At 56.8% G+C, this 22,330-nt stretch overlaps 8 protein-coding genes across 8 annotated transcripts; 4 read left to right on the plus strand and 4 right to left on the minus strand.

Moving 5' to 3' along the window:
• Positions 1–1,410: 1,410 nt before the first annotated feature.
• On the minus strand, positions 1,411–1,940 carry SPRG_13892 (hypothetical protein; the record flags this gene model as incomplete). The annotated part of the gene is made up of 2 exons (XM_012352918.1): positions 1,411–1,754; positions 1,802–1,940. The coding sequence occupies 2 exons, from the start codon at positions 1,938–1,940 to the stop codon at positions 1,411–1,413; spliced, it is 483 nt and encodes a 160-aa protein (XP_012208308.1).
• Positions 1,941–2,656: 716 nt separating this feature from the next.
• SPRG_13893 (hypothetical protein) lies at positions 2,657–7,480 on the plus strand (the record flags this gene model as incomplete). The annotated part of the gene is made up of 21 exons (XM_012352919.1): positions 2,657–2,791; positions 2,836–2,900; positions 2,944–3,030; positions 3,081–3,137; positions 3,178–3,239; positions 3,287–3,348; positions 3,401–3,494; positions 3,549–3,636; positions 3,686–3,791; positions 3,836–4,238; positions 4,660–4,781; positions 4,828–4,926; positions 4,976–5,107; positions 5,152–5,334; positions 5,564–5,621; positions 5,675–5,756; positions 6,388–6,521; positions 6,989–7,118; positions 7,170–7,227; positions 7,272–7,358; positions 7,400–7,480. The coding sequence occupies exons 1-21, from the start codon at positions 2,696–2,698 to the stop codon at positions 7,478–7,480; spliced, it is 2,286 nt and encodes a 761-aa protein (XP_012208309.1). The 5' UTR covers positions 2,657–2,695.
• Positions 7,481–7,561: 81 nt separating this feature from the next.
• Positions 7,562–9,294, plus strand: SPRG_13894 (hypothetical protein; the record flags this gene model as incomplete). Its single annotated transcript, XM_012352920.1, has 14 exons — positions 7,562–7,657; positions 7,714–7,791; positions 7,832–7,881; positions 7,930–7,991; positions 8,041–8,112; positions 8,164–8,258; positions 8,296–8,401; positions 8,449–8,558; positions 8,608–8,722; positions 8,769–8,833; positions 8,898–8,942; positions 8,992–9,030; positions 9,080–9,156; positions 9,201–9,294. The coding sequence occupies 14 exons, from the start codon at positions 7,562–7,564 to the stop codon at positions 9,292–9,294; spliced, it is 1,104 nt and encodes a 367-aa protein (XP_012208310.1).
• Positions 9,295–10,427: 1,133 nt separating this feature from the next.
• On the plus strand, positions 10,428–12,022 carry SPRG_13895 (hypothetical protein). Its single transcript, XM_012352921.1, has 2 exons — positions 10,428–10,470; positions 10,518–12,022. Exons 1-2 carry the CDS (start codon positions 10,468–10,470, stop codon positions 11,973–11,975), a joined length of 1,461 nt encoding a protein of 486 aa, XP_012208311.1. The 5' UTR covers positions 10,428–10,467; the 3' UTR covers positions 11,976–12,022.
• Positions 12,023–13,385: 1,363 nt separating this feature from the next.
• On the minus strand, positions 13,386–13,883 carry SPRG_13896 (hypothetical protein; the record flags this gene model as incomplete). The annotated part of the gene is made up of 2 exons (XM_012352922.1): positions 13,690–13,883; positions 13,386–13,647 (listed from the first exon to the last, which is right to left on the minus strand). The coding sequence occupies exons 1-2, from the start codon at positions 13,869–13,871 to the stop codon at positions 13,386–13,388; spliced, it is 444 nt and encodes a 147-aa protein (XP_012208312.1). The 5' UTR covers positions 13,872–13,883.
• A 1,539-nt stretch (positions 13,884–15,422) lies between these two features.
• SPRG_22337 (TKL protein kinase) lies at positions 15,423–19,070 on the plus strand (the record flags this gene model as incomplete). Its single annotated transcript, XM_012352927.1, has 17 exons — positions 15,423–15,446; positions 15,503–15,595; positions 15,649–15,750; positions 15,814–15,912; positions 15,974–16,072; positions 16,137–16,223; positions 16,271–16,336; positions 16,390–16,428; positions 16,481–16,567; positions 16,620–16,721; positions 16,765–16,857; positions 16,903–17,066; positions 17,123–17,816; positions 17,869–17,994; positions 18,052–18,249; positions 18,304–18,377; positions 18,551–19,070. The coding sequence occupies 17 exons, from the start codon at positions 15,423–15,425 to the stop codon at positions 19,068–19,070; spliced, it is 2,667 nt and encodes an 888-aa protein (XP_012208317.1).
• Positions 19,071–19,514: 444 nt separating this feature from the next.
• SPRG_13897 (hypothetical protein) lies at positions 19,515–21,209 on the minus strand (the record flags this gene model as incomplete). The annotated part of the gene is made up of 1 exon (XM_012352923.1): positions 19,515–21,209. The coding sequence occupies one exon, from the start codon at positions 21,207–21,209 to the stop codon at positions 19,515–19,517; it is 1,695 nt and encodes a 564-aa protein (XP_012208313.1).
• A 513-nt stretch (positions 21,210–21,722) lies between these two features.
• Positions 21,723–22,330, minus strand: SPRG_13898 (hypothetical protein; the record flags this gene model as incomplete). Its single annotated transcript, XM_012352924.1, has 1 exon — positions 21,723–22,330. A coding segment is annotated over one exon (608 nt), but the record flags the coding sequence as incomplete, so codon positions are not given.

The raw sequence follows: 22,330 nt of genomic DNA on the forward strand, positions 1-22,330 counted from the left end.
ACCTCGGCCTCGACTTTATCGACATTGACCTGGGAGTACCCTGTCGAGGGCGGGAACGACTCGCCGCCCGTGCCGCACCGTCCGGACGACATGCAGAACTTTGTGGCACTTCTGACGGCGATCCGGACCGAGCTCGCCAAGCTGCCGTTCAAGGCCGAGCTGAGCGTCGCGTCGCCGGCGGGTCCGGCCAACTACCGCCACTGGGACTTCAAGGCGGTCTGCGACCAGCTCGACTTTATCAACATCATGACGTACGACCTCGCGGGTAGCTGGAGCACGTACACAGACCACCAAGCCAACTTGTTTGAGGACCCGAACCACCCGCCGGGCGCCAAGTACTCGGCCCACGGCGCGATCCAAGACTACATCAAGGGCGGATGCCCGAGCAACAAGATCGTCATGGGTATTCCGGCCTACGGTCGGTCGTTCGAAGGCACATCGGGTCTCTACGGCAACTTCACGCCGCCGACGGCCGGCTCGTGGGTCTCGGGCAGCGACGGCAAGGGCGTGTGGGACTACAAGGCGCTGCCGCAGCCCGGCGCGATTGAGTTTTACGACGAAAAGCTTGGCGCTGCGTACAGCTACGACGCCAACCGCAAGGTCTTTACGTCGTACGAGTCGCCGACGAGCCTCGCGGCCAAGCTCGAGTACATTAAAAAGTACAACCTCGGCGGCACCATGTTTTGGTCGGGCGACGCCGACGCCAAAGCTGGGACGCCGCGGTCGCTCATCACGCAAGTGTACAACACGCTCGGGAAGGACAACATGGCGTTCTCGCCCAACAACCTCAAGTACCCGACGTCCAAATACGACAACATTCGCAACGGATCGACGCCGGCGCCGACGAGCGCGAGTCCCGTCACGACCACCCCGACGCCGGTGACCACCAACCCGTCGCCCGTGACAACCAACCCGACACCGACGACGGCCCCGACACCGACGACGACGGCCCCGACACCGACGACGGCGTTGCCCAGCGACAAGTGCGAGGGCAACCGCAATGTGTGCTTTTGGCCGATCACGCACCAAGTGGTCAACTACGGCAAGGAGGACTGCCTCAAGTTCTCGTCGTTTGTGTGGTGCCCGTAAGCGCGTCTTGTGCCGGCTTGCATGTACAGTCAGTCGTCGCCTGCTGTCGAATAATGCGTTGAAATCCATCTCAATGAGTTGTGACGTGTGTATTGTATGGTATTTCGGTGGAACGGAAACGGAAGGAGTGTCAGAGATTTGAGTAGGAAGTCACAGGAATAGTTGTGTACGGGTTAGACAGAAATGTGGATAGATAGATAGATAGATAGATAGATAGATAGATAGATAGATAGATAGATAGATAGATAGATAGATAGATGCAATGTAGATAGATTTTATTATCTCGTCGAATGGGTCTAACATTGGCATGTCGTCGACACACTACGAGCTTGGTGGCGTGGGAAGGATCGAGAGGCCGGTCATCGACCCGTTGCTAAGGTACATTTGGTCGACAAAGATGGACATGTTGACTCCAAATGCAACACCAGCGCCGGCCGTGGCCGCAATGTTGCATTTCGTCCTATTCGTTGGCGCAACGACGGCTCGAACCTTGGCGCTATCGAGGTGGAAGGCCCGCGTCGGGCCACAGAGCTTGGAGACGAGCGTGAGCGATCCAAAACACACGTCGGAGGGCACGTCGAGGCGCAGCCAGAGAAGGCTCGCTTTCTTCTTGGCGGCCAATGTGAACGGGTGCTGAACATACGACGACGGAGTGCAGAAGCGAACTTGCTGCAGGCTGCTCGGCGATGCAATCGCTAGTACAAAGCACGACGTGTGCGTCGCTGTTGCATCGCTGTTGTTTGCAGAAGGATCTGGTCGGGCTCGGTCATGGCATCCGCCACAAGGACGCTCAGCACGATCACCAACACCACGGCAAGGAAGCAGCCGCACTCGCACTCGTGCGGACGCATTTGCACGATGACCGTACAGCGGGTTGAACGATGCAGAGATATCCCACACCTCTGCAAGGATGTGCCACACGATGTGGTTGCTGGATCCAGAGGGACTCAAGCGCTGCGACAAAAGATAGACCCACAGAAGGAGTACAGATCAAACGGACTACGGTACTTAAGCCCGGGGTTAGGGGGTAGACCCACGGAATGGTTATGCAGTAGTAGATCGAACGGACTACGCTAGCACATCCTGGAGTGCGACCACATCCTTTGGCGCCGCTTGATGTGGCATCGTCGGCCAACTCTACTCTCGCTGACGTCAGGTGTCAATGAAGCCAACGAGCCTGTCAAAGGTGTCGTCGACCATGCTGCATCGTGGATCAGTAGTCGCTTGGGAGATGATTCTGCAGACACCACTACATCGTCATGACCCAACGATGCTCTTGGAAGGAAGACGACCCTGCCAACGTCCCGCCGCCTGCGTCTTCCTGAGAAGCCCCGCTTTGAGAACCGAACGAACGTACGGTGTCGATGATCCAGCACGACGACCTCGTTCGCTGACGCCGCTTCAGTTTTGTTGGCGTCGAGAAGCGTGCGAGGAATCGCGTCAATCCAACACATGTGTTGCGTGCTGTCTCCGGGCGCCACGTCATGCACACGTCATGCACACCTTTTTTGCGACGAATCACGCAATGACACCCTTTTTTGACATTGACATACGTGTTTTGACACCATTTCGCTTGGCATTGTAATCGGCAGAAAGATACCGCGGGATGAAGGCAGAGGTCCGACCGAGCCCGGATGCGCCCAAGACGACAGCGTTCCAAGTCGGCAAGGTCGCCACGGACCCATGGAAGGCTTCGTTCCAGGTAGAAGCGCGGCTATCGATGTATCGATGCGAGCGGCCACGTAGGACGCCAGCATCCGCGTCGGCGCCGGCGAGAAGGAAGAGTCCTACATCCCTGTCCAGCTCGCACGGTGCGACCGCTATGTGACGTTGGATGTGAACGTGCAGATGCAGGCAGTCGCTGCAGCGCGTGGTCGACGACATGCACGAGATGAAGGCGCGACAGCAGGAGAAGGTTCAAGCTATCATGGATCGCTACGCGTAGCTACATGCCGCCACGACGCTTCTGCTAAAGATATATGCATGCGCAGGGCCATTGAAGCGTCGACCAAGCAGCACTACGAAGCCTTTGTCCTCGACATCAAGCGGTACCGACGCCATCGACGACTGCGTCCTCATCGAGTCTAGGCGAGCGCTCGAGCGCGTCCAGACCCAGAAGCAGCAGTACGCGCAGCTGCGGCTCGAAACCGGTAATACATTCCATTCAAACAGACTCATCTCCATCCACTGTACATAGACGCCGAACGTCAAGTGGCGACCGCTCGCATCGAGAGTCTCGAGGCGAGTGCACGCGACATGGTACGCTTCCACCATTCAGGACCATGGATTCTCACTCCAGAGTCTGAACTAGCACGACCGACAAGTCCAGATGCTGGCCATGTACCAGTCGGAGCGGGAGACACTGCTTCTGGACCAAGCGCTCGAGCTCGGGTCGCTCAAAAAAGGTACTCGTACAGTGGGCGGCGCTTCGATCCTTTCCATCGTCAACACTTGTGTAGCCTATGAGGTCGAGCAGAGTCGACTGCGCGAACTGTGGTTGGCCAAAACGGCGACGTTGGAGCAGGCCCACCGGTGGCTGCACATGCGGTTTCTACTTAAAGCATGTCCCTTCTCCATCAAGACTCTGTTCTACTAGCTCGGAAGACGACGCAGCGCGCTGCATGGAGCTCAACGCGACGTTGACGACGGTCACGGCGACCGCCAAGCACCAACACATGCACCAAGTGGCGAGTGCTCAAACCGTACAAGGCGTCCCGGATCCTGCTCTCCATCCTCTATCGCATAGGACCAGGCGATTGCACTGCACGTTGCGCAGGCCGTGTCGGATTTGTGTTGGCAGGTGGCGCTGCTTCATCGACCACTCGTCGTGCATCAAATGACGGCAACCGATGCAGCGCCGTCGCCGCGGCCTCTGCCCGAGCCCAAAGAGGTCCTGTGCCAAGAGACGCAGACGATCCTCGACCACGTCCAGAACGAAGCCTCCGAGGCGCAGACAGCCCTTGTCGCGGCCAAGGTACAGCCTTTAACGCAGCATGATGGCATCGATATCTCGTGTTTCGAGCAGCGTTGCGAAGAAGCGTTGCGGCACCAGCTCCGAGCCGCCGAGCACACGCGCGACGTGTGCGAATTGCAGATCGTCCGTGACGTGCTCGACCAGCTCGTGCTTGAAACGGCCTGTGCACACGCAGGTAGCGTCTGCGCTGCCTTTCTGTCTCATGGCATCGCATAGACACGATGGCTCGAGCCCGCCGATCGCCCGTTGTCACGCCGGCTGAACCCCCACGCTTGTCGCCAACGCCATCGCTCGCACTGTTGCGCCCGCCCGCGTCGATCCATGTACAGTTCTATCCCATTCTCGTCTTTGTATCAATGTATCAATCCCACGTGTCGCATAGATCCCGCCCGAGTACGAACATTTGATTGCGTGTGAGCTGGAAATGGAGGCCTTTCGAGACGCGACCGATGCGCTCAAGAGTACGTTGGAGTTGTGTACAAGTTGTCTCTTACGTGTCTAGCCACCACGTCGGACCTGCACCACAAGAAAACCGCAGCCAAGCAAGCCATCAAAGGTCCCAAATACGTTTGCAACATGCAACTCAAACCAAGCAGATTGGCTCGCGGAGTTTGAAGCGACCAACCACCGCGAACCATCGATTCAAGACAAGGCGCAGGTCAAAGACATGTACATTGCCTTCAAGCAAGCCGAAGAGCACTACAACCGGTCGCGAGAGGTACGACAGAACACCCGAAAACCACGTTTTCATCCACCTTGCGTAGCAACTCAACGCGCAAAAACAGCTCTATGCGGCCAAGTTGGCCGAAGTCGAGACGCTCCAGTCGAGCCAAACGATGCAGACCTTTCCCCACCACACACTGGTAAAGAATCGTCTCTTCGAAAGAGTATACACGGCAGGCTATGTGGTAGGTGGCCCACCTGCGCGCGGCGCTCGACGACACACAGCGACGGCTCGACGTTGCTTTGCACAAGCCCATCACGCCGGCGCTGGTCGACCGTGGGGTCCGGGCATCATCGCCGCACATTCCACCGCGCACCAACGTAAGACTTCATGTCTCATATCTGCTCGAGGATGGGATGCGTAGGAGACGATGGCGGCGCTGCAGAAGCGGGTCGACGAGCTCTCCGCGCAGCTCCAAATCGCACAAGCCAATGCGCAGCTTCACGCATCCGAGGCCAGCGATCTTGGTACTATGGCGGCTGCAACGCCACTACCAACGAGTACACCCGACGACTTTGAGAACGCTTCGACCGTGCACGCCACAGTGGTTGGTGTAGTAGTGCTTGGAAGGCCATTGATGGACGACCAACCATGTAGGTGCAACCAGAACCAGTCCCTGCGCAAGCACCGAAGAGCATAGAGCAGCGTACATTGGTGAGCCTTTCGGCTCGAGGTCGAAGCGTCTCATACCTTGGAGACGATAGGAGATGGCTCACGACGCGTCCAAGGCAAAGGTCGTCGTCTTCGGAGAGGCGCGTGCATATAGATGTGTGTAGGAAGCGGCGTTGCAAGCCGCGCTGGACGACGCCCGGCACGCCCAAGCGGATCTCCAGCGTGCGTGCATAGATTGTTTTGACATGTTGGAAAAGATGTCGATGATTCTGTAGACAATGTCGACACCCTGCACGAACGCATTCGCGCGCTCGAAGCCGACGCCGCGGTGCGCGCAACCGAGCTCGCCACAGGCACGTGTGTTTGCTTCGTGACTGTGTACGAGAAATCGTGTCGGTAGCCAAGGAAGCGAGCGCCCATGACGCGTCGCGCCGTGCAGACGACGACGGTAGAGTGACACGGATGCAACGGGCTGTTGTAGCATCAAGTCGTCGTACCAGTAGACGACACGACTCCTGACGACATGGCGGTGGACGACACGACGCCTCCAGACACAACCAGTTTGCTCGAGTGGTTGGTACCTGTTATAAAGCTTGCTTTCTCTGTAGCTGCGACGGACGACGCCGAGCCACCAATGTCCGGTATGCATGGAATACCACGTGCTTTTGTCTCCAACACGGCGTAGTACCACCTCTCGACGAGCCCAAGGAGGTGTGGCTCACTCCAAACAACGTGCACGGGACAACCCTTGCCCTAGTCACCGCTCCCGGCTTGTCTCGCCAGTACCAAGGCTGCGATCGAGAGCGGCAAAGCCGCATGGAACAAGGGCGACAAAGGTACTTATACATCGACACTATGGTGCACATGGTTTTATGTGGTCCTAGTTCTCTGCCACGACGTGTTGCTACGAGCGTGTGAGGCCATTGTCGACTGCGACCTGCCTCTGTACGACCGTGTGATCAACGTCTCGTCGTCATGGTGGCGGTAGCTCCTGCACCGAGAGCGTTGCCGCCATCAAGCAGACCATCGCCGAGACCAAGACGCTCGTGGCCGGAAAGGCGGCGGTCGCACTGCGCAAGCAGCTCGATGCCTTTGTCGTCCTGGCCGACGCCGAGCCGATCGGTAGGCTGCAGCGCGCATGTCGCCACCGTCATGATTCATGGCGGTAGCTGTGCCCCGACCGCAGTCCAAGACAGATCGTCTCCACTTGATGACGGTACGTCAACGGCGCTCGTGGGAACTCCACGGTGGGTGTAGGCTGACGCTGCCGCCGCGTCGGTTGACCCGAGCCCCAACCCTGCGGGTACACATCTCCACATGATCCTAGAGGAAGAAATGGACACAACCATTTCCAATGTGTAGGGACGACCAAGATACTCAACGAGTACAAGCAAAAGCTCAAGGCCATGGAGGCCAAACTCAAGGTGCTTTGCCTGCGGGCATGTACAATTGCGTTATTCTAGATTACTGTAGGCCGATAAGGTGAAAATCACCCAACTCGAGAACGCACTCGCCAAAGCCGACGCGAACGCCGCGCTGGGAGGTCGATAGGTTGATACTCGTACTTGGTAGACTGAATCGAGGGCTAGGCAAAGGCGGCAAGGACGATGACGTCAACAGCCGCCTCTTGAACAAGAAGCTCCAGGACGCGGAAAAGAAGGCGAAAGCCGCGTTGGACGAGGCCGAGAAGCAAGCGACGCGGCGCATTGCAAGCCTCACGTACTCAATCGCACGACCTAGCACAGTACACGTGTGAGTCTATACCACTAGGAACGAGCTACAAGCGGCAACGACCAACGTGACATCGCTGACGGCCAAGATCGACGAGGTACATGCCTGCATGTACCACATTGTCGTCTGCGACATGTGTAGCTCAACGCCCAAGTGGCCGATTTGAGCGCCAAAGCGACGCTGCTCAATAACGTCCAAGGCGAAGTCGAGAAGCTGCGCCAGGACGCGGTGCGCTCCATCTCACTGGGCGGCGCTGCATGTCGCTGTAGGCTACGGCGGCCCAAACCGCCCAGGAGCTCTCGACGCTCCAAGGCGCCTTTGCCAAACTCGAAGATAATTACAAAGAATGATGAGATTGTTATAACACGGGCTAACTCCAAGTTTAGGAAGAACAAGCGCTGCGAAAAAAATACTACAACACCATTGAAGATATGAAGGGCAAGATCCGCGTCTACTGCCGGTGTCGGCCCATGAGCGGGTCGGAACTCGACCGCGGCTGTCACTCGGCCGTCAAGTTTCTCGACGAGGTGCCCACAACAACCCGATGCACGACGACCCGTTGGTTGATGTCGTGTTGGCCTAGTATACGCTGGAGCTCGAGACGCCCCGCGGTCCCAAGTCGTTTGCGTACGACCAAGTGTTTAATCCCTCCAACACACAGGTGCGACGAGCGATGGTGCCTCGTCTTCAATTGGATGCAGGACCAAGTGTTTGAAGATACCAAGAACCTACTGCAGTCGGCGCTCGACGGGTCGGTGCTGACCGATTGCCTTGTGGACATTGTTCAAATGTCATTTAGTTACAACGTGTGCATCTTTGCCTACGGCCAAACGGGCTCGGGCAAAACGTTTACCATGACGGGTACTTGCGTTATCTTGCTCGCGCTGGCCCTTAGTTTAGTCTGGTTTAGGCACGGCCGACCACCCTGGCATCACACCACGCCTCATTGACCTCATGTTCAAGTCTGGCGATGCGCTCAAGGGTGCGTCGAGCCTCCCTCTCATGTCTCAATATACTATATTGGACGAGGTAGGCAACAATACCATCAAGTATGAAGCGTACATGCTGGAGCTCTACAACGATGCCCTCATTGATCTCTTCTTCCAACTGGACAACCACCCGGACAAGGTTGGTGGGTTGCGTTATAAGTTTTGACGAGGACTAGGCGCCAAAACTGGAGATCAAAAAGAACGACAAGGGCATGGTCGTCGTACAAAACATCGTTGTCAAGCCGTGTACGGACACCCACCAAACGCTCAAATTGTTTGATCGTACAGAGACTCAGTTTGACTGAAAACTGGACTGAAAAATGATCTAGAGGCCAACAAGAAGCGTCAAGTCGGCGCGACCAAAATGAACGCCGAGAGCAGTCGGTCGCACTCGGTGTTTACGATTCTGATTGAAAATTACAACAAAACCACCAAAAAGGTGTGCTTTGGATCCGCTTAAATCGGCCATATACGACTTCAAGACGTAGACGTCGGTGGGCAAACTCAGCCTCGTGGATCTCGCGGGCTCGGAGCGTGCAGGCAAGACGGGCGCGACCGCTGATCGGCTCAAGGAGGCCCAAGCCATCAACAAGAGCCTCAGCGGTAGGTGCGGGTCCGTGGACAGGATTGAAACATGCGATGAGGCTAGCTCTTGGCGATGTCATTTCGGCCTTGTCGACCAATGAAAAGTTCATTCCGTACCGCAACAACAAGGTACAAGTCCCAACGTCCAACGGCGGCGATCGGATGTAATCTTCATCTTTTTATCACTTGCTAGCTCACGCAACTCATGCAAGACTCGCTGGGTGGCAACGCCAAGACGGTACACTCGACTCGAGCCGACCACCACGGAGCGATGCTTGTTGATTTAGCTCATGTTTGTCAATATTTCGCCGGCCGACTACAACCAAGTTGACTCGACCAGCCAACGTCAAGGCGCTCACTCTCTGGATTGAATAGGAGGAGACACAAACCAGTCTCTCGTACGCGTCTCGGGTCAAGCTCATCACCAACAATGCCAACAAAAACTCGGACAGGTCACTCCTCCTTTCCCGCTTAATGGATCGCTGAACGTGCGTAGTGAGGAGGTTGCCAAGCTCAAGGCCATCATCAAGCAGCTCAAGGCGGGCCACGACGTCGACCTCGATTCAATCGCCGAGGGTGAAAACATGTAGCCATTTCAACATCTTACTACTCCCGACTCTGGGGTCTGGCTTGGATGGCAGACGATGCTTGATCCGAAAGATTACGACACGGTCACCTTGATTGTTTGGACGTATTGTCTGATTGTCGAGAATGCCGTCCATCTCTTCCGTTGAAAGCTTTCCCAAGCAGGATGTTCTGCTTCGCGATCATTGCAGATGTGCATCCACAGCTATGTGTGCAACATTGTTTGAGGGTGCCAGAGCCAGCTTCGTCCTTGCTATGCTTGAAGCATCCCGGCTCCTTTCAACGGTACGATACACAGCAATGTCCAAGACCTTGCGTGTACAATATTGTCTTTATTTACGAATAGCCTTCAACTCGCTTGTGCTCGTTCGTTATGAGGCCCCATAGCTGTCGAGCGTAAACTGTCAGTGGTCAGCGATGACGTCGAAGCGTTGAAATGGGCGCCAAACCCCAAAACCCACGAGCGTCTGTTTTTAAACGATTCCGCTTCTTTTAATCCGTTCAACGCTCCAAAAGTATACAAATACACTATATAACCAACTGCCGCGGCAATAAAAAAGTCTCTATTTAAAAACAATTGCCCCAGTCACTCGGTAAGGTGCGATTCGCTAAAGTCCGCTGCCGAATTTGGATCCTGGAGAGGCACAATCTTGGCCCGAGGCCGCTGCCAACGAGAACGCCAATGCCTCCTACACCCACCGGACCGCCTTCTCTCTCTATATTATCCACCAGTACGCTTTTCATCCTGCACATATCCTCTTTCGAGGACCTTGACGTCGGCCTGATCGCGTACAATGCCATGCAATCTTGTCGCCGTCCTCTATTTTAAATTCGGCATATGCCACACGATACCACGCCCCGAGCGTTTTCGCGCACGCCGTCGTCGTCCACACACGCGTAGCGCACACACCGTCCTACCGCGCCATGTTTGTATGCGATACCGCCCTCTCTGCGTCCTTGCCGCGCATCGCAAGGCCATCGAGACCACCGCCTCGACGCTCTTATACATGGCACATGCCATGTATAAGAGCGTCGAGGCGGTAATCCCGACCAAGTACGCATCGCACTTAAAAAACCCAGCGGGTTTGTTTGGAGGCGAGAGCTTGCTGGTGGCCAGCCAACCATTTTGGGCCATTCGGCGATAGATTTCACTGGTAGTTTTGAAGTGCAATCTCAACATGGTACGCTCCGCGCATCTTAGAGGTGTCTTATCGCTCTGTGATCTTAGTCGCAGCAATTCGTACTCTTCGAGTCCGCGTCGGGCTATGCCCTCTTTGAAGTCGTTGAAGCCGAGCAGATTGGCCAGCTCTTGGACCAGGTCCAGAAGGGCGTCCAGGACCTCGCCAAGTTTGGCGCCGCCGTCAAGCTCAAGGCCTTCTCGCCGTTCACGTCGGCCGAGTCGGCGCTCGAGAACATCAACTCGATCTCGGAAGGCCTCGTCACCGACGACCTCAAGGCGTTTTTGGAGATGAACCTCCCGACGTCGTCCAAGAAGGCCAAGTACACGCTCGGCCTCACGGACAAGGGCCTCGCGCAGTCGCTCACGGACGCGCTCAAGATCCCTTGCAACACGAACGAGACGTCGCTCGAGGTGCTCCGCGGCGTGCGCCTCCACTTTGCCAAGTTTATCAAGGAGCTCGACAACGGCAACCTCGCCAAGGCGCAGCTCGGTCTTGGCCACTCGTACTCGCGTGCCAAGGTCAAGTTCAACGTCAACCGCGCCGACAACATGATCATCCAGGCCATCGCGCTCCTCGACCAGATGGACAAGGACGTCAACACGTTTGCGATGCGCGTGCGCGAGTGGTACTCGTGGCACTTTCCGGAGCTCGTCAAGATCGTCAACGACAACTACGTCTATGCGCGCTGCGCGTCGTTCATCAAGAACCGCAACACGCTCTCGGACGACTCGATCGAGGCGCTTGCCGCCATCACGATGGACGAAGACAAGGCGACGCAGATCGTCCACGCTGCCCGCACGTCCATGGGCATGGACATGTCGGAGATCGACATGATCAACGTCGATGCGTTTACGACGCGCCTCATCAAGCTCGCCGAGTACCGCCGCCAGCTCCACGGCTACCTCGTCTCCAAGATGAGCGTCGTGGCGCCCAACCTTGCCGCGCTCATCGGGGAGACGGTCGGCGCGCGCCTCATCTCGCATGCTGGTTCGCTCACGAACCTCGCCAAGTGCCCGGCCTCGACGGTCCAGATCCTCGGCGCGGAGAAGGCGCTCTTCCGTGCGCTCAAGACGCGCGGCAACACGCCCAAGTACGGTCTCCTCTTCCACTCGAGCTTCATCGGCCGCGCAGCCTCCAAGAACAAGGGCCGCATCTCGCGCTACCTCGCCAACAAGTGCGCGATCGCGTCGCGTATCGACTCGTTCATTGACGAGCCGACCACCAAGTACGGCGACCAGATGAAGGAGCAGGTCGAGGAGCGCCTTGCGTTCTACGAGTCGGGCGCGGCGCCGCGCAAGAACCTCGATGTGATGCAGGGCGTCGCCGACGCGCTCAAGCAGGCGGCTGCCGCGCCGCTCAAGAAGGAGAAGAAGCGCAAGAGCGAAGACAAGTCGTCCAAGAAGTCGAAGAAGGCCAAGAAGGAAGAGGTCGAAGAGGTCGAGGAGGAAGAAGTCGTCGTTGAGGCGGACAAGAAGAAGAAGAAGAAGAAGAAGAACAAGGAGTAGACACACTTGCCACAAGTTGCGCTCGCCAACTTGAGATGGGATAAATACAACTATATATACTACACGTGTGCCTTAGTCGATCGTGTGCGTTGCATTTGGAGTGAAAGCTAGTCTTTCGAGGTGACGGCGGCGAGGTCTGGGCATGGACGTCAAGCCCGGATGCTAAATGACATGCGTCGAAGCCACAGGACGGGTCGGTGCAACTTGCAAACCCTTCGGTTGGCTTGCCTCGCGTCGCATCTACGAGAACTACTGGAACTATGTACATTGTGATTGATCCTCTCTCTACTCATCCCAAGGTCCACCATGGTTCAGCTTCCACAACTCGATCGGTGCCAGCCATTGTGGCGTCCGAGGCGCTGTTTAAGCTGCAGTCACAGCGCTGATGGCGCTTCATGTGCTTGGTGCACAGGCGCTTTGGCAGTCGCGCTCTCAACCTCGGCGCGTAGCATCACGGTGCTCTACCCTGAGTACCCTGACGCGACGGGTTCGCTGGCGTCCAGGACATATAGCCGATGGAAAGACTGTGCGTAGCAGCCTGTTGGGTCGGTTGAGTCTTAACGTACACGGCGTACGCGGTGAATAAGCGGTGGTGGGCTCTAGCGCGTTCCTGGCTGTACTCACTTGTAGATCCTGTATTCTTCTCTATCATGCATATACTAGTACGTATCTAGCTAGACACCCTACCCCTACGTCGGTCACGCTACGCGATCGAGGCCATGACGATCATCCGGTGGCGTCGTCGACCATGTCTTTGGCAAACTCGTACGCGAGCCAGCCTACACGAGCCCTCACTCTACCAACCGGAGGAGAAGCAATTCCGTGTACCGAGCAGCGTCGAGAAGGCCGACGGCGCCATCCCCCGCAGCGTTGGCCGTGCGAGCGCGGCCGCCTCCTTTAGACCCTCGTTGCTATGAATGGTGATGTCAGGCTCGCCGCCAGGAGGTGCTGCCAAGTCCATACAAGGGAGCTTGCTCAAACGGCGCAATGTAGTGGGTCACGACTTCACCGACAAGACCGGATGTCGCCGCCGCCGCGACGATGCATGCGCCGGTCACCACCTACAAGTTTATGAGGCTCAGTGGCGGCCATGGCTTCAGTCGACCGCCGATCGATCCTAGCATGTGTGTCCTTAGCGCGGGCTATACAACGAAATAGATGGCGTACTTCCTTGTGCTCACTGGGAACCACATACTCGAGCAACGTCGCTTTGGTTCCTTCGTACGTGCTAAACATGGCGACGTGGGTCGTCGTGTGGCTGAGCAGCACGCCCCGCAGGGTGTAGCCGGACGCCGCAGTCTGCTTGATGCGCATCAAGAGCTCTTCGGTCGCTGTCCATAGCGAACCATGCAGCGCACCGGCGACGCCGCCTGCAACAAGCGCGACGCCAAAGGTGCACGCCACCACGTTCTACGCAGCCCATGAGGTCCTCCGTGTGTCGTATGTCGAGGCGTATGGCTGCACCTGCGGCGTCTGCGACGGCGTCAGCGCGTTTGTCGATAGCTCGTAGCTCGCCCACGTCGCACTGCCGAGGAGACTCGAGCGCACGAGGTTGGGCACCCATGTCCACATGGCCCATTTCGTTAGCGTCGCGACCTTGGCCTGCGGCGAGCGGTGCTGGTCCAGCTGCTCCTTCGCCTCCTTGACGTACCCCGTCACGTCCATGAGCAAGCTACATCGTAGCGTCATCGGCCATGTCGCGGCCGCTGTCTACCTGAGGTTGTCGGACGCCGACGCGACGGCCTTGACGGGCACGGTCCGCGGAAACGAACCGACGATCGGGTTCTGCAGGCGCAGCCGCATGACCATCGAGCGCAGGCCGCTGCGCATGGCGCCGCCGACGGCCGCGTCCGACGACGTGTTGCTCTCGTCGACGTCCATCTCCACGTCGGCCATGCTGCGCCAAATCGGCCACTGGTCATGTCGAGATGCGGTTGTATCCTTGTTGTATGGCCTAAATAGGACTTTATGGCTGTTTAAATCGGACAAAGCCGAAAATCGTGACACCGGATCTGCGACACGCCACTTCAACGTCATGCAGCTTGGCTCTGTGGTGTCCTGCCCGCGCAAGCCGCCCGCGCAAGGGTATGAAAGGACATAGCTCGACTATCAATAGTATGTAAATAGTACTCTGTAGCACTAAATAAATCTATAGAGTGTTCAATGCTAATATCTGGACAGGGAAGTATCGCTGCTGCCTCGTCGTACGTGCTACACCGGCGAGCGGACCACAAACGCTTGACGCACTTGAACGAGGTCCTGATGTCGTTCATTTCTCTCATGCTCATTCATTTAGATCCTAGTCACTTCTCTTTTGGCTTCTCGACATCCTTGTGCGAGGTGAGGGCATCCATCGCACCCGAATTGAGCACCCGGTTCCGACGTCGCTTGAGTAGCAACCTCGTGATGCACGACGATGATCTAACTGTAAATCAAGCGTATAGCCCTATTCTTATCCATAGTTGATGGGCCAAGAATACTTGTTGGCGGTATCATCTGGCGCTTTCTCTGCGCGCTGACCGTTGTCTCGGCCTCGGATGTCCACAAGCAACTGCTCTTGGTCCGCGGCAAGCTCGCGCTGCCCGAGCACAGTCTGGCACTAGGGTCACTGCGGTCGCCCGAGGTGGTGTCGCTACTGCTGACACACCTTGCGTTGCCGCCGCGTGCGGCCTTGCGGTCGATCGAGCTGGCGTTTGAGCTGGACATGAAGGTCGTGGTCCGTGCGGTCGCGCGTGCGTGGGTCGCCGGTTCAATTCCCGAATCGGTGCTGGCAACCACGCTTTATCACATGCACTCGGCCGCGTTGTCGCTGGCGGCCATCGAGACGGCGCTCGAGCTGCGCGTTGCGATCCCAACGTGGCTCCGCGACAGTGTGGTGGCGACCGACGGCCCGCAGCTGCTCTCGCTTCTGCTCAAGTACGGTGCGCTGGACGTTGCGCTCTCGACGGCCAATGCGCTTGTGCCTGCGACCGAGCCATTGACGATCGACTCGTTTGGCAGTTCAGTTCATCAGTCCAGGCCTCATGGCTGCCGATGGCGCTGTTGGATACGCTCTTGGCGTCGGCGATGCAAGTGCCAGCGTTGACGTCGCAAGCCAAGGCGCTCGCGACCAAGGTGGAAGCGCACTTTCGGTATGTAAAGGCGCTCGATACGGCCGCGGTCGTTCGCGTCGAGTCTTTGCTGATTTTTCAATAAATGTATGACTCTCATTGCACGTGGTACGATGTTCTTCTTTTCAATACGACTTTTCTCACACGTGGTACGATGTACAATGTACAACATACCATGCATCAAGGTGCTCGTAAGAAGCTGGTATCAAATAGATATTCACGAACGAAAGAGCTCAAGATGCATACTAGAGTGTAGCGGAAATGACTTGGGTGTTGTGATGTGATTGGATAAAAAGCGCAGCCAATGAGAAGGGGGAAATGTGCGGCAGTTTGCAAAATGACGTCCAAGACGCAGATGGAGGTACCGGACGTCCATCGATACTATGGAGGCTCAAGGACGCATATGCGACGCTATAGAAAGCGCTTTGCAAGGCTGCAGAAGACGGCAAGTTGGCTACTGTCCAATTCTATCTCGACAACGGCGTCGACATCAACTGCACAAACGACTACGTACGTCGGATCTCTAAAGATTGATCCATGGAGATTGATGTACATTGGTGTAGGGTGGTTATACACCATTGCACTTCGCTGCTGTCTATGGTCGCTTGGAGATCGTCCGCCTTCTGGTTGAGAAGGGCGCTGTCATCGAGGCCAAAAACAACATGGTACCGGTACGTTGTGTGATTTGCCTCTCGCACGTGGTTCTTATCACGTGACTATTGGTGGAGTATGGTTGGACAGCATTGCACTCTGCTGCTTTTGGAGGTCATTTGGAGATCGTCTGCCTTCTGATTGAGAAGGGCGCGGCCGTCGACGCCAAAGAGGACGTACGTTGTGTGATTTGCATTCTCGCACTACGTGTGTTTTATCACGTGACTATTGGTGTAGGATGGTCAAACACCATTGCACTACGCTGCTCTGTTTGGTCATTTGGAGATCGTCCGCTTTTTGCTTCAGAAGGGCGCGGCCATCGACGTCAAAGACTACGTACGTTCATATTCTCTTCATACATTGTGCTGCGAGAGAGATTCCAACCTACTTTTTCTTATAGAAAGGCAAGACGCCGCTCATGGTCGCAGAAGAATATGGTCATGACAACGTCATCGCGATGTTGCAAGAGGCTGAAAGCAAGACGCAGGTATTCTGACAACGCGATATGGGTTGTTTGTGACCGTGTCGTGCCAGACCTTGCAAGATGACGTCGTCGAGTGTGCCCCCATGCCGGCTGCGAACGCCAGCGGTGCCTCATGGGTACGAGGACAAAACTCTCCTCCATCGCTCGACCGCAACGACATGTCGCATAGCATCCGCTAGAGACTCCAACGCCCGACCAATGGCGCCGCGTACGACCAGATATGGACGTGATACGTCCATGCTCATGGTACTGCGGTGTAGGAGCTTGTCGAGGCTGTGACCCAGCGCGAGTACGGACGGGTGCGGACGTTGTTGACCGACGGCGGCGACCCCAACGCCACAACCGAGGTATGTTATCCAGAATTTGAAACAGTGGATCGATCCATGTCTTTATACGTAGGCAGGCGACTCGCTCCTGCATCTCGCCGTACAAAGCAACGACCACAAAGTCTTGGATGTCCTCTTGCGCGCGCCAGCTATCAAGCTGGATGTCCGCAACGCGGTATACTGCATACATGGTCTTCGGTACAGCCATACTTTCGCAGGCGGGCGTCACGCCGGTGATTCTGGCCATTCAAAAAGGCCAGCGACGCCTCGCCACAATGTTGCACCTAGCAGCGCACACAGTCCCTCCTGACGTACATCTATAGACACGATGCACATAGGTCTATGTATCTCTGCAGGTGGCGGCCACAGACATCGAGATGGACACTGCGAGTCCGTTGGGTGCTGGCGGATACGGCGCTGTGTTTAAAGGTATGTACGACGGCCAAGTCGTCGCCATCAAGACGGCTGCCAACAACGCCTGCATTGGTGCCATGGTCTACGAGATGGAGACCATGCAGCTGTACGTCCATCGTCTCTCACTTTACCGGTTGTACAAATCTCGTTGTGGGATTCTAGGTGCAAATCGCCGTACGTGCTGCAGCTGCTCGCGGTCTCGGGCGCCAGCACATCGAGTCCCAAGCTTGTGCTCGAGTACATGGACGGCGGCGACCTGCGCAGCTACCTCGACGCGAAGCGACTTGGTGAGCCCACCAAGGTCGACGTCTCGTCCCTTGAAGTGGCGTGGGTGCTGGCGAATGCCCTCGCCGATATGCACCACAGCGGTCTCCTCCATCGCGACCTCAAGAGCCAGAACGTCCTCCTTTCCTCAACCAACTACATCAAGCTCGCCGACCTCGGTATTGCGCGCGAGTATGAGTCCAACATGTCTATGGAGAAAGGCACGTGGTGCTGGATGGCGCCCGAAGTCTTCACGTCGGACAGCAAGTACAGCTTTGCCGCCGACATTTACTCGTTTGGCGTCATTTTGACCGAGCTCGACACGCTTCAACTGCCTTTTCACGAAGTCAAGGATCTCAACCGCTGGGGTATCATGGACCGAGTGCGTCTCGGCAACCTCCGTCCGACAGTAAGCGCGACTTGTCCGCCTTGGCTGCGTCATCTCGCCGACGCCTGTCTGTCGTTGGATCCGACGCAGCGTCCATCGGCACAGATGATTGTCGGATCGCTCCAGAAACTGCTTGGTCGCAGCAAAGAAGAGCTGGCGAGCGAGCCCGAAACCGAGCCCTCCAACCAAGGGATCCGTCTGACGGTATTAAAACTTGACAGCTCTGGAATGTCACTACCAACTGTTATGTCTGTAGCACTCGACGCCCGAAAGCCTCGACGACGCCAACAAGCTGCTGAGTCGCACCAGCTCGACGCTCAGCGGCGCCTCGGCGACGACCACATTATTGTCCGTCGCTTCTGGGACGTCCACCGGATCCACGGTGGGCTCAAGGACAAGACTTTCGTGCAACCTCTCATATTTGTCATCGTTCTTGTAGACATACTCGTCGTGGTCCAACTCGAGGCTCGTAAACACCCGCGTCGCGTGCCAGCTCTGCCGCGCCTCCAACTCTCTGCTCGAGTTGCACTGCCAGGCCTGTAAGGGGCCATTAGCTTCCGTTGCGTCCAAGCTCAAGGTCCTGTTGAAGCGTCTCTCAGTTGCCAAGAAGAACGGATTCGAGATCGACGACGGTCTGGTCTGCGTCTGCTGCGACACACACCACAGTATGACAACCACGATCTGTGATGAGTGCGACGAAGAGCTTCCCGACGATCAAGAGAAGCTGCGCATCCTACTGCTGCGCATCGAGCAAGCGTCCCCGGCGTAGGTTATTGACATCGCTCCGACGATGGACTGCGTCTACATATTTGAGAAAGAAAATGCAATCGTGATGTATAAATCCTTGCCTTTTCTCAAAAATAATGCACGAGCCCCATCCAATGTCATGACGTGGCGCAACAAGTCCGTTTTCTCGTATTGGATTGGTTGAATTATAGCCAATGGGAGAAGAATATCAAGTGGTCGACGTTGGGCATCTGCCTCTGGGGCTACTTGCTCTGGACGTCGAACAAGGCCAAGCGCCACGTGTATCGATCGCCCTTTGGCATACGCAGCGTCGGCCTTGCGATTGGGAGCTTTGTGATGCTTGCCATCTCGGTCCTCGGTGGATTCCAAGGCAATGACGGCGTCGCGGCGCCCACAAGCCTCGCCGATGTTGTAGCCGCCTCTGCCTACTACTACTACTACTACTATGCGTGCAAGGACCGACAGACCGTCTCCAAGGACGAGTATGCTTCGATCTTTCGGTTGACAATCATCAAATTCAACAACATGAAGCGACGCATGGTACATCAGAACCGGCGCACATCGACGCAATGGACCAAGGTCGTCTCGCTACTGCAGTCGGCGTCGTCGCTCAGCTCGAGCCACCGCGTGAGCTACGTCAACGTCGGTGTGAACCACGGCTCCCAGCGGAGGTGGAGTCACCTCCGTCGGTTGTCGATAGTACTGAAGTGAAGACGCCTCGCTAGCCTATTTTGACCAATAGCAAGCGACTGATACGCGACAGCCAGCCCATATATCCAAGAAATCTCAATGCTTGCATTTTGATCTTCTACCCTACCCTACCCTACCCCGGGTAGCAAATGCTCTGTACGGTGGACGAGCCACCTCTCGCGACCCTTTAAAAAGACTTGCGTGCATTTTCCATAGTGAACCGTAGCCACGGGCAGGAGCGCACCGCGCCGCAGAGGCCCACATTGTTTGTTCGGAGGGAGGCAATTCGAGGCCGACGACCTGGGCAATGATGAGCGCGCGTCATCCGTCTATCTACCAATCGTTGGGAATGCGCACGTTGTCGCGGTGTACCTCGATTCGTGTTGCCATGCATCACAGTTTGTTTCTTCTATCTGATTTTGACGATATACTACATACAAGCATATATCTACTCTATATATTGGTCTATCGTGTCGCGGGATGGGCCGGCGCCTTGTGGCCTCCTTGATGCACGCCGACGTTGACGTAGCTGACGCGATTGGTCGAGCCCTGTTTCGACGCGGACCGTAGCATCGACGCCATCTTGTGCCAGAAATGTCGCTTGCGCTTGGCCTCGCGCGCCGCTTTCCGTTTGAGATTGTTGAATTTGATGATTGTAAACCGGAAGATCGAGGCATATTCGTCCTTGGAGATCGTTTGTCGGTCCTTGCACGCGTAGTAGTAGTACCACGTCAGCACGAGGCAGTACCCAAGCGCCGCGAACCCGGCCGTGCCATGGTCGTCTTGAAACCCACCTATGATCGAAAGCGCCAGCAGACCATAGACGACGATGGCAAAGATCGCGCCGCTCAAGCCAAAAGGTGCTTTGAACCCGTTGCTCTCGGCCTTGTACGTGGTCCGGAGCAGGATGAAGCCGACGAGCTGTGCGCCATAGCACATGGAGCCGACGAGTAAAAACATGTTTTGAAGCGCACTGCAAAATTCGCGGCTAAAATAGCTCAGAATGCACAAAAGGTAGCCAAAGCCGCACGAGAGAACCATCGCTCGAGTCAGTCCGCGATGTCCTAGATTCTTGAGCCCGAGCCACGGCGGTAGTAGCGTCGAGTCGGCCAGCGCTTGCATCAGTCGACCACACGGAAGGACGAAGCCTGCCGCCATGCCCATGTGCGCGGGGAAGAGCAGCCACGCACCCACCGACTCGGAGATACCGTACGCCATTGCAAGACCGTTGTTGAGCGGGTACAAGGCCGTTGTCGCCGCGGCAATCCCTGGTGGCAGCGACGGGACGAGGCACACCATCCCGACGTTGGAGAAGAAGAGAAGTGCGACCGCGCCAAGGATGCCGCGCGGAATCGTCGTCTTGGGCGTCGCCGTCATATCGGTCACGAGCGAGAGACACTCGATACCTGCAAACGCCCACGTTGTGTACGGCAGCCAAGCAAAATACGCACTTGAAATATCCCCATAGGCCCAGACATGCGTGGTATTATCGACCGGGTCTAGCAAATACCCAAATTGACCGAGGTTGGCGAATTGCAAGGTCCCAAAAATGTAAAGCACGGCCGGGGCGTAGCACAACAGCGCCAAGGCGATCGAGGCGTTCCACATGATGCGTCCCGGGAGCGAGTAAAACGCGACAAAAGACACATAGCAAACGAGCCAAATCAACGGCTCCCAACGCTTGTCCCAGCCGAGCTCGCCCGTGACGAGCTCGCCGATAAAGAGGACCGAGACCGCAGTCGACGCGGTATATTCCAGCAGCTCGAGAAACCCGACCATGTAGCCGCAATAGTACCCCAAGGTGACCCGCGACAAGCCATACGTGCCACCCGAGAAGGCAATTTTGCCGCAGATTTCGGCCGCACACGACATGTAGATGACGTACGTGACGCCCATGACGAGCTGCGACGCGACATAGGGCACGAACCCGGTCGCCAAGGCGGCGTTCCACCCATAGTACTGCCCGGCCATGACGCAAACGAGGCCGTGGCAGCAGACATGCAGTGCAGTCGCGCAGTCGCGCGGGGCCACCTCGGCAACCGCCACGTCGTTGACCTTGCACGTGATGGTGGTGGGGGTCTCGGGTTGTACTGCTTCGGTCGTCGGTTGCGGGTGGACCTTGATGACTTGGCCCGCCGCGCCTTTAGTCGCAGCGACCATGGCTGGTTTCAGAATGACTCGACATATGAGACAGAGATAGAGAAACGTGGCGCGAAACCAATCCGGATACGGAACCGGTACCACATACCAATACCTCGATCTGATTGGTGGGCGTCGTTTTGGCGCTTGGGCATTGGCCGAAACGGTGGATACAAAGCGCTTGCGATGCGTTGCTGCACGTGTCCAGTGGATTCGTAAAGAGGAAAAACCGGTTAGCCAAACCGAACCCTAGTGGTTAGCTCCAGGGCAAAAACCACCTCACACTAAAGCCTCAAGCCAGAGACGGAAGTTCTGCTAGCGGTGGCCACCAACCTTGTGGGTGAAGCACCCCGATACCGTCCCGTTCTGACTCGGTGGAACGCTAGCCATGGGCGGCAGACGAGAGGCACCTCTATCGATCCCATTGGCTTCTTGAAAGACTATGCAATGCCTCGTGATCTTTGACCTACGATGGCGGCATTTTATCCAATACATTCACACGCTATTACTTGAACTTCGAACTATAAACTGCGATCAATACGCCGAGACTAGCTTCTTCATGAGCGCCTCTTGGTCCATGAGCGGTCGCGGAATCGGCTTGTCGTTGCCGCCGAGGTAGTTGCACCACACGAGCGAGTCATCGGCTTGGATCGTTGGGTTGTAAAACGTCGAGTAGCCGCACGCAATCTCGTTGACGCCCGGGTCCATCGAGTTGGAAAAGTGACCGGTCGTCATCCAGTTGCCGTCCTTGCTCTTGTTCGTGCTGTAGTCCCAGAGCTTCTCTTCGCCCGAGTACCAGCTCCAAGCAGGACCGGCGCTGGCCATGCAGTCGTTCTTGCAGACGAGGAAGCTGGCGAGGTTCTGGTTGCCGGGCGGGCCGCCGTGGCCACCGCCGTTCTGCTGCGGGTTCGAGTCGGCCCAGGCCTGCATCTTGGCGCCGAGCTCGTCGTTCCAGGTGACGGGGCCAAGGCCGTGGGCAGCACGAATGACCGACGTCTGGTAGATGATCTGCGTCTTGAGGTCGCCGGTGACGGGGCGAGGTCCGAGTGTCGGCTTGTTGGAGGGCGACGGCGACGGACTGGGGTCCTCGGTCGGGTAGACGGGGTCTTGGGACGGGTAGTCACTGGGCGCGTCCGAAGGCT

Source organism: Saprolegnia parasitica (assembly GCF_000151545.1).
Source record: "Saprolegnia parasitica CBS 223.65 unplaced genomic scaffold supercont2.110, whole genome shotgun sequence".
Lineage (NCBI taxonomy): Eukaryota > Oomycota > Saprolegniomycetes > Saprolegniales > Saprolegniaceae > Saprolegnia > Saprolegnia parasitica.